Source organism: Lissotriton helveticus, chromosome 5_1, assembly GCF_964261635.1.
Source record: "Lissotriton helveticus chromosome 5_1, aLisHel1.1, whole genome shotgun sequence".
Taxonomy (NCBI): domain Eukaryota; kingdom Metazoa; phylum Chordata; class Amphibia; order Caudata; family Salamandridae; genus Lissotriton; species Lissotriton helveticus.
In genome coordinates this window covers 901,605,536-901,618,909 of record NC_136065.1, presented here as the reverse complement: position 1 = coordinate 901,618,909, position 13,374 = coordinate 901,605,536, and the positions used below count along the sequence as shown (strand labels likewise).

The following is a 13,374-nucleotide window of genomic DNA, read 5'->3' as shown; positions in this document are numbered from 1 at the left end:
CACACATCGCGGTAAGTTCAAGCTTTTAATAACAATAAGGAGCTCCGTTTTCCTAATGCATTTCGACCATAACCTTTGGTCTTCTTCAGAGGAGGAGCCAGGCATGCATCATGGGGCCGCGATCCAACTTACAGGGCCAAGTCATTGCTCATTTTAATGTCTGTGAACCCTCCAGTGGGCGTTACTGCAATGTCGAGCATCCTGGTACCTGTAGTCATCCCACAGCCTCTCAGTGATTACCCTTCAGTGGGCGATGCTAAATTGTTTCTGCCACATTCTTATGTTGCGCGATTCCATCACAAACCTTTTTCGTGTTTGTTTGGAGCCAGAACCAGGGATCAGTCCATGGCGGCTGCCCCTGCCCTGATGCCTTGCGGCGAAATTGCTTAATTAGTCTGTTTCAGGCAGTTAAGGCGCTCTTTGTCTGGCGGTGTGTTGTTCCACGGCTAGACCAGGCCATCATTTATTCCAGCAACCTCTCCGGGGAGAGAACGAGTTGCACACACATCGCGGTAAGTTCAAGCTTTTAATAACAATAAGGAGCTCCGTTTTCCTAATGCATTTCGACCATAACCTTTGGTCTTCTTCAGAGGAGGAGCCAGGCATGCATCATGGGGCCGCGATCCAACTTACAGGGCCAAGTCATTCCTCATTTTAATGTCTGTGAACCCTCCAGTGGGCGTTACTGTAATGTCGAGCATCCTGGTACCTGTAGTCATCCCACAGCCTCTCAGTGATTACCCTTCAGTGGGCGATGCTAAATTGTTTCTGCCACATTCTTATGTTGCGCGTTTCCCTCACAAACCGTTTTCGTGTTTGTTTGGAGCCAGAACCAGGGAACAGTCCATGGCGGCTGCCGCTGCCCTGATGCCTTGCGGCGAAATTGCTTGCTTAGTCTGTTTCGGCCAGTTAAGGCGCTCTTTGTCTGGCGGTGCGTTGTTCCACTGCTAGACCAGGCCGTCATTTATTCCAGCAACCTCTCCGGGGAGAGAACGAGTCGCACACACATCGCGGTAAGTTCAAGCCTTTAATAACAATAAGGAGCTCAGGCGCGTAGGTGCGGGATCCCAGGCTCGTCAGCCCACTGCTCACGGGAGCTTTAAAGTTACAAATGGGGGTGGGGTCGCACACTACTCACACACCGGCGGTGTCGCCCCTAAGGACTCTGGTCAATGTAGTACGCGCCTGAGTGGTACTATACCTGGCAGATATTGGCAGCCATCGGCAACCCCAGTACACGGCCTATCCCTGCTGACGAGGGGTGATACCCCGAAACACGTGTCCAGGGATGGCGAAGACAGCGAAGATAGCAGAAGATCAAAAGATGATGCATCGCGAACACTTTACTACATTGACCAGAGTCCTTAGGGGCGACACCGCCGGTGTGTGAGTAGTGTGCGACCCCACCCCCATTTGTAACTTTAAAGCTCCCGTGAGCAGTGGGCTGACGAGCCTGGGATCCCGCACCTACGCGCCTGAGTGGTACTATACCTGGCAGATATTGGCAGCCATCGGCAACCCCAGTACACGGCCTATCCCTGCTGACGAGGGGTGATACCCGAAACACGTGTCCAGGGATGGCGAAGACAGCAAAGATAGCAGAAGATCGAAAGATGATGCATCGCGAACACTTTACTACATTGAGCAGAGTCCTTAGGGGCGACACCGCCGGTGTGTGAGTAGTGTGCGACCCCATCCCCATTTGTAACTTTAAAGCTCCCGTGAGCAGTGGGCTGATGAGCCTGGGATCCCGCACCTACGCGCCAGAGTGGTACTATACCTGGCAGATATTGGCAGCCATCGGCAACCCCAGTACACGGCCTATCCCTGCTGACGAGGGGTGATACCCCGAAACACGTGTCCAGGGATGGCGAAGACAGCGAAGATAGCAGAAGATCGAAAGATGATGCATTGCGAACACTTTACTACATTGACCAGAGTCCTTAGTGGCGACACCGCCGGTGTGTGAGTAGTGTGCGACCCCACCCCCATTTATACATCTGAAATGTATCTCTGTCTTCTTCTTGGACAGGAGAATAGGAAGACACTTTATTGTTGGGTCAAAGTACAAGCTTGGACTTTGATATCCCTCATACTAAAGAGTTTCCAGCTAAAGCATTTTACATTTAATGGCTTCAGAGCAATTGTCATCTTTTCCTGTCACTATCCTTTTGGGAGACTATTTAAAAGTACACTTCTAAAGGGAAAAGGAAGACACTTTCGGCCACTGCAGCGAAATACCCTTCTATAGTAATGCAGAAAGTAATATCTAGCACAAGAGGAGACTCTCCCATTTTTAGAGACACATTAAAAGGTGCAGTTGTTGGTCCCAATCATGCACAGCTTTCTTATCCCATGGCATGAGATAAAAAAGTTCTACTTACCCATGGAACCTGAAGGAGGTACTGAGAGAAGATCACGTGGTGGCATACTCAATATTATTCTGAGATGCTGGATGTTTGCGCACCCAAAGCAACTACCACAGAATTAGGAAAATTAAGTTCACAGGCCTGTGTTGCTTTAATAAGATGGGATGCCCATAGCACACGCGTCAGTATCATGGACATTAATAGCTTATGTGGATTGATTCAGTGCTGCAAGTCCAATGTCACCTGTTCTGAAATATAAGTCCTGATATATGTTGGGAGGACCTTCTATCCTCTTGCATGTCAATAAACCACCTCATATTAAGGGAGTTCCCTATATGCTCCCAGATCACACACATCCACCTCCCTTTTCTGTTATTGTTCATGCCTTCCTGCATAACACATGTGCCAACCAACCTTTTTACCTCTCTTCCCTTTCAGCTACTCCCCTTTGCATATCTAATGTAGCACGTCACTGACAGTCGCTAATTTAGCAAAATGTTGAATGTTGAAACAGATGTCTTTCATCATTTTGGAGGTTATTTACTAAGGTTTTGGCGTGTACTCTCACGTGGTGCAAAGCAATGCATCAAAATACTTAGCATTATAAAAGTCTAAGGGTGCAGGGCATTATTGTATAGCACCACATGACCGTCCATACAACCCTTGGTATATAACCCCCACAGTTTGTTGAAGCATCTGCATCTAAACTACACTAAACCATCAAGAGTACGTTTCATTGTCTGGAGTTTTCCAGTGGTGACCATTTGAGTAATATGGGGCAGGCAGAACGCTTCAGGGATCTGACATGCTGGATTAGTTGCATTAGTCTAGTGGGACACTCAGAGTGCCAATCTTATATTCTTCCCAAATTTCCCCCTTTCTTCCTTATTTCCATTCTTCCTTTTTCCTTCCTTCCCCACTGCCTTCCTTATACCTTCTGTTATCCCTCCTCCTGTCCCTCCATTTCTTCTTTGTTTCATTTTTACATTCCTTCCTTCTGCTAGCTTTCGTTCTTCTCTATTTTGTTTCTTTCTCCCGTTCCCACTCTATCTCTCTAGTGTTCTTGTCTCCACACGCTGTCTCACATTCAGCCCTCCCAATTGCTAGCACTACCTCTTCATCTCTTTCCAACATTCACTTCACCCAGTCTCAGACTCATGTTTGTATCTTTTCTTTAAGGCTGATGTGCATCAGAAAATTGATTTGCGGATAAAGCTGACACTTCAGATCCTTGGTAAGTCCCTTCTCCCGCTAATGTTTAACTCACAGGCAGCACTTTTTTAAAGACGTCTGTGCATGAGGGAATGTATGTATAAAAGTGGAAAGATACCATATTAACCACCAGTTACTCCTAAGCAAATGGAGCCTTCAATTTTCAAATTAATATTATCAGTACCTCCTGCTCTGCAGTGTGGAAAATTCTGCACCAGGGCCATATTACATAAAGTGTCCTAGGGGTGCAAGAGGCATGTGCATTCATTTGTGTGCATCCCCGGAGGACCTTGGTATTACAGAAGGGTCCGCAGATGCAAACTAATGTGCATGTAGCACTATCATATAGGGGCGTTCATTCATTTGCATGGGCACAGAGCCCCAAAGGATTGAGGTAAATAATCGTGTTGTATTATGGACATGGGCACTGGGCAAAGAGGCGGCCACAAGATGCACTGATTGTGCACACAAACAGATGGCACAGTCAGTGTGACCCCCAAGTACTCCTCTCTGGAGGAAGAGAGCAAGGGACCAATGGATTCTCCCGGTGCAGACAATCATGCCTACACCCCCCTGCAAGGTGATCTCTGTCCCCTAGAAATGCAGGCTGGGTGCCTACTGTGAAAGACAGACTGGCTGCTTCAAACAGCTGTTCTGTCTTCCACTAAAGGGCTGCTAAGCTGAACTAAGCAGCAATCTTTCAGAGTACTTGGGAATTAGTCCATGTGGCTGTCCCACACCATGATTGTAGAGTGGGTTAATGGGTCTGCTACGGATAGTCATTCTGTTTTTATTTGAAAATCATAAGTCTGAATGACAGATCTCCCAACCGACATTCTTAGGTCTACTTTGTTTCTCGTAAGAAAACATGACGCAATGGGAGTTTGGTCTCCAGTGATGCATCTAGCCTAGTAATAACGGCCAAGAAAGTTATTTGCTTGTAGAACATGCGCGTCATCATTCTACATTTTCAAGTTTTCACTATTTCTAATATGACGCTTTTCACAAATGTCCTTTTGCCTGAAGAAGCGATTCTCTTCTTATTTTGTGCTACACAAAACACTGTACTGACGTAAATAAAATGTAGAAAGAAAAATAGTCTTGTTTATGTATTTATTTATTTATGTAGTTATTTATTACTAGTTTATTACTGGTTACCGCACTCATTATACACATGTAATATATAACGCTATATTTTTCAGTGTAGGCAGTTAACAGTTACAATTTGATTAAACTATTAAGAAAAATAGCCCTCTCAGGCATTAGTATTGGCAAATTAGCTATTAACAGAATTTAATATAAATGCTTGTTTCAAGTAAATAATACTCTGTAGGAAGGCGCTCTTCCAATATGTCTCATCACAGTTTGGCATGTTGTACCTGGAAACAGACTGGGATGGATTGTATTTTAACCAGTTACTAAACATTTCTGCCAAAGTTTGGTTGTGGTTTTGACCGTTTTGGTATTTTTCTTCGGTGCAGTATGCAGCACACATAGAAATAGCAAAAACGAGGAGAAATAAAAGTATTTCTCCTCATTGCACCAATCTAAAACCTGCGTGAAAGGGGTGTGCAATGGGCGTTGCTGTGGGCGTTCCACTCCAACACCCATTGCCTTTTGATGCTTCTCCAGATTTACAAGGATCTGTAAATCTGAGGCAGTGCCTGAAACTAACGCCATGCAGAAGTCGGTGTTAGATTGGTGCGACGAGGAGGAATACTTTTATTTCTCCTTGTTTTTGCTTTTTCCATGCGTGCTGCATGATTTTTCACTATTCATTGCTATCTGTATGTTACTAACTAAATAGGTGAAGGGGTAACCACCAACCAAGGAAAAACAATATTCCCAGAACTCCCTCAGGAGTCTACCACATGATGCAAATCCTGAGGACCAAGGTTAACAGTGGAACGAAGAGTCCTTCCGTCACATGTTAGAACAGCAAAAATTGTTCAATGGGTCTTACTTCACACCGTAGTAAAGGTCTAATCCAATCAATAAACACCTATGGTTAATGTACTTATTCAGGACAGAAAAAAATCAAAGCCTTTAGAATGAAAAAAATATTGTATTCCTTTAGTACCCTTTGTTGGTGTTATATTTGACAAATGTGCAAATGCTGCAGTGCTCATAGGTGCAGTTGTGTGAAAATTAAAATAAGATACACATATCTACACTTACGTAGAATGTATTTATCAACTATCCACAGTACAATGTAAGTTTTGTTCCTCGTGGTTTTATTTAATCACCTATGGACAATCCTTTGAACAATGTTACATTTTGACTCCCGTTTTAATTGCAGTGGGTCTCCTTAGGACAACAAGTGCAGTCTGACACAGGAAACAGCCTTTACAACGAGGTGTTTACCTTGTTGTACATTTACCACACATTTTTTGCGCGCATGTTTTTACCGTGAATATGTATTTAAAATACATGCCAATACCACATATTTAAGGTAAATTAGGGGGCCTCCCCTCCAAATACATTATCCCCCAAATGCATCAACAACCCATTTTACGATTCCTTAATAGCGAAAAATACCGATTCGCTATTAAGGAATAGCAAAATGGAATGCATCAAGAAATCACAAAAAAAATAGCGATTTCTTAGAATTCCTTAATTGCGACTCGCAATAAAGGAATACCTCCCAATTCATTCCTATGGGCCTAGAGGCCCATAGGAATGAATGGGAAGACAATCTCAATTTGCGAATCGCAATTAGCGAATCGCAAATTGAGATTGCGATTTCAAGGGTGCAGGGGTGTCCAAAGGACACCTTGTTGCACCCCTGAAATTGATCTGTGCACATGCCCTTAGGGCATGTGTGTGCACAACATGAAACTTTGAAAAATGCACTTTAGTGCATTTTTCAAAGTTTTTGCAAATTACCATGAAGTTGTACTTCATGGTAATTTGCGTGCCCTATTAGTGAATTCGCTATTTTTAGAACTTTCATGCATTGCATTTAAGGAATCTCAATTTGAGATTCCTTAAATGCAAATAATCGCAATTTAGCGATTTCTCAATTTGCGATTTTTGCATTTGGGATGATGCATCCCAAATGCAAAAATACCGGTCGCAAAGGGGCAGATTCTGAGAATCTGCCCCTTTGCGAGCGGATTTTTGTTTGATGCATCTAGCTGATAGTTTAAATCTAAAAACAATGCGTGGTATTGGCATGCATTTTAAATACATATTCACTGTAAAAACATGCGCGCAAAAAAATGTGTGCCAAAGGCATGCAAAGTAATTGCATGCGTTGTATCGTCGTACAACCGTCTGGCACCACCACCGTTTGAGAAAAGTGGTTTATTATATGATGTGGTTGTGCTACCCCACTGTGTAATATACTCACAAACCCATATCAGGTCCAGCCAAGTCTAATCGAAAAACATTAGCTCAGCCCTTGTTATCTGTGCTTCAGAACACTCAGGTTTTATCTAAGGAATAAGTGTAAAGCATTTAGAAGTACCAAAACAGTTGAACAGGAATAACATCCAACACAATAAATTTCCAACTCCAATAAAAAAAAAATAATAGATTGTATTTTTATCTTTAAATAGACATCTCAACTACAAATCTCCACAGGACGTTTCCAAAGATGCAACTTTTTAAAGAAACAAAGAATCACAGATTGTCACTTAGCGCAATATATCAATATAATCTACCACGGCCCAAGGTTTATGGTCAGCTACAACAAGAAACTTGAAAGCATCCATAAGGGCACTCTTGTATTGACCAATTCCAACAGGGAGCCAGTCTCAGGAATGAATAAGATCCAGTTGATCAGTTTACAGTCAAAGTTGTCTTCAGTCCAGTTCCAGGCTCTATGGGCGTCTGCCATAGACGTCAATAGAGTGGTCTTGATGCCAGAGATACACGATGCTGAAGATGCTCAAGGTTTCTGAGGATGCTGAACCAGTGACAGGGGTCTTCCTAGAGTCATCCCCCAGTCCACAAACACCATGGGGCTACTTTGGCCAGAAGGGGTTGAAGCCCCTCAAAGTCCAGTTCAAGTCCAGATAAAAACCAGTTGCCACTAGTCTCCTGGTCTCTGGTTAGCTATCATTAATTTTCTTGTTGGGCGACTCTGTTGATTCTCCTGGGTCCAGCAGACTCGAGTTCAACTTTTGAGTGCTGGGACTAAGTCTCCCAGGCTGCTTTTCAGCCATCAGTGGCAATCAGCCATTCTTGGCTACCAACTCGTCAAGGTAGGCTTCATCCAGTTTTATGTCCTGTGGCAGTAACAGGACAACACACAACTGACTTTTGGAGTCATCTTCTCTGTCTGGGGCTCAGGATAACTTTTCCTCGACCTGGACACCTTAGGCACAGTTTGTTGGCCCAAGGTGCAACATGTGTAGTTCAGTCTTTGGTGCAGCCTCTATTTGCTGGGTCCAAAGAACAGCAGGGCAGTCCTCCTTCTGTCCTCTTTCTAGTACAGGCATGATCTGAGGCCTGGGTGCCACTTTTATGCCCAGTTCTTGCCCTCAGCGGTTGCAGTGACTACTAGCATATGGGCTACCAGGTCCCTTCCTGCTTAGTTACAACTTCTGTCAAGTGTGGCATCTAGCTAGCCCTAAATGCATTATTCTGCTCACTTCCAACATGGCAGAAGCTTTCTACTGGTGAGTGGAGCTCACTAGTCCATCCCGTGGGTGTGGCTATCTGAGGGCGGCAACCCATGGAAAAAAAACAGTTTGACCACGGCTTCCCCCTCTCTGTCCATGATGTCAGCCTGTCTGCTAAAACAAAAAGGATAGGCTGTCACATGTGTGACTACCATATGACCTTCAAAGGCAGCTTCCTCTTTGAAGCTTGCCTTTTAAGCTCAGACCCTCTTTGGTCATCTTGCCAAGCAGTCCCTTTGTGTTTCTTCCTGAGAGCCGATCATACCTCCACCCAGGAGGGGAGTGGGCTGTCTTGGGGGCAACAGCTTGTGTGCAACAGTAAATGGTCCCAGAAAATCTTTAGGCTACAAACTGCCAACTCTCTATTAGTAAAAAAGTTACATTAAATTCAATTCGAGCAACACGTCAGTTTAATGCAGCAATTCTTTTGATATCTTGAACTACCATATTTAGTAGTTCCATTCAGAAGTTAACACTGCAGAGTTGTCTGTGTGTAATCCTGTCGCCAATGGGGCTACAAGGCTTTCTACAGTAAAAACAACAATGTGGGGTTTTTTACAGTCAGAACCTGTAAAAACATGTTCTACATTCTAGTACACTGCACCCTACATTAGGGCTCATTAGGTTTGCCTTAGGGGGAACTTAAATATTTTTTAAAAAGTTAGCCACGTAAAACTGCTCTGGCAGCCAGCACTGGCGGCTGCGAGTGATGCTTTCCTTTGTCACACTGGTGAAGGCACAATAAGTGATACATTCCATGAGGGAAACTTTAACTCATAGGCCCTGGATTCCCATGGTGGTACCATATACTATGGACTTATAAGTAAGTGAACTTATTTATGTATTTAGACCCTAGTATGCCAATTGTGGGTTAGCCAATTAGACATGTACATTTGTAAGGGTCGGAGCACTGACACTGACGCCTGTTTGGCTGGACTCAGTTCATTCACAGATCGCAAAACCAGCAGCATTAGTCCAAAGTTACCAAAAAGTGCGGGTGAACCCTTAAAAAAGCCATTTCATTACCAACATCAGTACAGTCCTAATGTATGCCATGAGCGAGGATACAATGCCAAACCAATGGCTCATCACAAAAATAGACTAATCTTGGATTGAGTTGTGGGAAAAAATTCAGAACCTCATATTAGCAAGATCGTGAAGCCAAGCGGTGCTAACAATCCACCAGCCCATAATTTGCTACAACTATTGTACCTGAAACAATGCTGAAGGTTTGCACCATAATAATTATTGGGGAGACTGCCCTGTTACCAGTGGCTTTTTGCTTTGTGTCCTATCACAACAATTGATGATGCAGTCGTGGCTGCTGCCACTATGCAGTGGCGGGGCGGCAGGGCAGCAGCAGCGGTGGTGGGGGGGAAGGGTTGAATAAAAAAAATTAAATAAAACTTACCTGATTGTGCGGCTGCCTTGTGCTCCAGTGCTCCTCTGTTCTCCTGCTGCTCCCAGCAGTCCCTGGGACAGACTTCCCCATCCAATCCAGATGCTGCTCACCTAATATGAGAGCAACGCCAGGATTGGGCTGAATGGGCTGGTTTGACCCTCCGCTCAGGAACAGGGAGTATGTGCTGTTTCTACACCCAGGTGTAGAATATAGCCGGGTTAGAGAAACTTAAGTGTGCATGCCTGATTGGCAGGCCTAAGATGACCAGCCAAACAGACATGCACACTTAGAAGTGCACATAGCACTTCATTCCTCCTCCCTCCTGCGGCCTGGCCCCGCCCCTCCCTACACACCCTGGATCAGCCAGCAGCTGAAAAACAAAATGATAATAGAATATCACTTCATTTTTCTGCTGCTGGCTCTGAGCCAGTGGGATAATGCTCCTCCACCATTGCGGAGGAGCCGCTGATGTGGTGATTGCCTGTGAACCTCGATTAGAATCATGGTTCAGGATCTCCTGCCAGGAGATCGAGGTTAGCTCTGCGGCTTCAAACACAAACGTGTCTTCTTCAAGTGGCAAGAATTCTTGTGTAAATTTGCCTACATTTACTAAGGCTTGTTCGTATGCTTTCGTCACGTACTCCGGCTTTACAGTAGTAATCAAGTAGATGCTATCCCATGCATCGCACTGCACCTTTAGATCACCCGCACATTACTTTAAAAGAGTTGGGCCCTGTCTAAAATAAAATGACATCAGCAAGTCCGTCAACTAGCCACTCACTGCAGAACTTGAATGCCTCCCCCGCAAGCAGTCCTTGAAACATGAGTTCACGTGGAACTCCTTCAGAAAAACAATTATGAACATCACAGATATTACTGTGCTGACTCAATCTGAAAGATAACGATGTCAAAATGAACATGTTTGGAAAAAGTACAGACAAAACAGCCAGTACGTAACACGGTGCAGCCCAACCAAGTTTTATTCGGACAAGTAACACAATTTCACACAATTTCACGAAAGTGTGTTGAGTGAAATATAGTAGCAGAAGACCTCAGATGTGTAAACAAACCAAAACCAGAGATAAGACAATGTAACATAAAGTAAGGACAAATACAGGTAGTTGGTTGATACACTTGTGAGACAGCAGTTTCAGTTAAAAACAAATCATGGATACAAAAATTCAATCATTGTATCTGCAAAAGTTGGAAAGGTTGTCTGTCTCTATAATCTTGTCGACGGCGTTTCGACCCCTTAGGCATAATTGGATCTCATCAGGACTAGGGATACCTGGGGTCTAAAGAATAAAGAACTAAGTATTAGGGAACGGTAACACTCAGATGTGCTGAAAAATATATTGATAACATTCATTGATTTTATCAATTTATCAATATTTTATACATTTTTTGAATTTTATCAATATATTTTTGATATCCCTAAGAGGTCAAAATGCAGTCGACAAGATTATAGAGACAGACAATGTTTCCACCTTTTGCAGATACAATGGTTGAATTTTTGTATCCATGGGTTGTTATTAAGTGAAACTGCTGTCTCACAACTGTATCAACCAACTACCTGTTTTTGCCCTTGATTTATATCACTTTGTCTTATCTTTGGTTTTGGTTTGTTTACACATCTGGGGTCTTCTGCTACTATATTTCACCCAACAAATGTAAAAATGTTCGAAATTTTGTTATTTGTTTGAATAAAACTCGGTTTGGCTGAACCGTGTTACGTACTGGCTATTTTATCTGTACTTTTTCCAAACGTGTTTATTTTGACAGTTATTATTGGATTGAGTCCGCACAGTAATCTCTGTGATATTCATAATTGTTTTTCTGAATGAGTTCTATGTGAACGCATGTTTCAAGGATTACTTGATCCCCTGTTTGCATGGGCATAAGGGTTGCTCTTGTTGTATTAATTATCACTCGCAAGCACAGCCAGAAACCTACTTCTCACTAAAGAGTAGCTGAACCAGACTCTAAAGAGGAGAGTTGATCAATGTTTTAGGAAACCTCCTGGGACATCTGCAGCTTCCTCTTCAATTGTCCAGCTAGTGGGGCAGTTTGAGGATATCGTGCACCCTGAAGGGATGCGAGTCATAGTTGGAACTGAAACTAGCCTCCTGCGCTCATCCTAGTCCCAAAGAAGCAACGTCATTGCCCTCAGCTCCATAAACTGCAAATCCACCTCTAAATGGGTCAGAGAGAGCCTCACTGCTGTATTATGCTCACATTTGACACATCTGGCATGTGAAGAGAAGAACCTTTGTATGTGTGTTCTGCAAAACTGCATCAAGTTCTGATACAAGAATGTCGCTCCTCGCCCTGCCAAAGAGGAGTGTGAAATGCTGTTCTAGGCAAGGCTTTGAGTGAGCAGGGTCCCCCTGGGTCTTAGAGCCGGTAGCAGTTAAAAACTGAAATTTAAAGTGGTCCCTATCAAAACCTATATTAATGTCCTTAACTTTACAGGCAAATAAGTAGGAAACAACAAAAAACAAAATACCTTATATATCAAAATGGTCATCCTTTTATTCGGATAAGGTTTTCAATGAAGTATGTTTAAAAAAAGAAACTTTACTGGCAAAAACGCTGATAGATTTTTGAACAGTGAATGGGGAAAATGTTAAGGTGATCCATGTCAGCGATTTAATTTATGTCTATGTTTCACATTTTTCCCTTAATCTTGCATTCACTAATAGTGTTTGCTATTTCCAGGATGATACGTTTTTGTATTTTTTCCATGTGATACGACTCCTAGTGCATACTATGTATTGAGTCGCCTCAGGTGTTTACAAAGGGCCACGGTTGAGAGCTCTGAAGTTGAGGCTGACGGCTGTCCGAGATTCTCATAGTGCCTGCCAATGGATCAGAAAGTTATTAAAAAAACATGATCATCCAATCTTTGGCCGCTCTGCAGAGCGCTCAGCACAATAGTCACATATTCCAGTTTCAATTGTGATTCTGCGCAAATATGCAGATGGACGAGATGTGGAGCGAAAAAGGGCATACATGTGTAACAGGGGAACATCCTTTACAACGCAACTTTTACAACGCACTACCATTACGACGCAACTTTTACAACGCAAGTTATTACAACGCATTGCGCTGGGGGGCGCTCTAGGATAGGGAATAGTTTAATTTACTATCCAACACCTTCCCTACTATCCACGGGGACTGGAGTTGGAATAACAAATTAAACTATTCACTAGCCAGCGCCCCCCAACGCAAGTCGTTGTAACGACTTGCGTTGTAAAACCTGCGTTGTAAAGGCATGCGTGGTAAAAGCATGCGTTGAAACGTCATACATCCTGTCTAACATAGTGTGAAATAGCAGGAGTGACTGGGACACTCTGAAGACCAAGACACCTTCCCGAGTCCTCAGTAATGTTTAATTCTCTGTTTCATAACTAAAACATTTTCAAATATATTTACAACAAAATCATTCTTGTTCCTCATTTATCTTAAACAGCGGTAATCATTGGCAAAGCCAATAGTCCTGGCTGGTTTTACATATATGTCAGTTGTGTTACATATCAGAGAGGCAACAAATACCTTTCAGGGGGCACACTGTCAAATTCACAGTAATTCAGTTTACATGTTTAAACCATACCCTTAAATACATCCGCCATGTCCCTTATAAAGATTCCCCCACTTCTGTCATCCCACTTAAAGCCTTGGTTCTAGGTGAGAGTAGTTAGTCTACTGTCTAGAAATGTTTAAGTGCTAGTTCTGGTAAAGTTAAAAGCCATGTCACCACAGC

At 43.3% G+C, this 13,374-nt stretch overlaps 1 protein-coding gene across 1 annotated transcript in view; it reads left to right on the top strand.

Annotated features, from left to right (window-relative positions):
- COMTD1 (catechol-O-methyltransferase domain containing 1) overlaps positions 1-13,374 on the top strand; it is a 102,361-nt gene that overhangs the window by 65,200 nt on the left and 23,787 nt on the right. Inside the window, exon 5 of the mRNA XM_078643362.1 lies at positions 3,549-3,603. Within this exon, the coding sequence (XP_078499488.1) occupies positions 3,549-3,603 (55 nt within the window). The remainder of the gene's footprint in view (positions 1-3,548; positions 3,604-13,374) is intronic.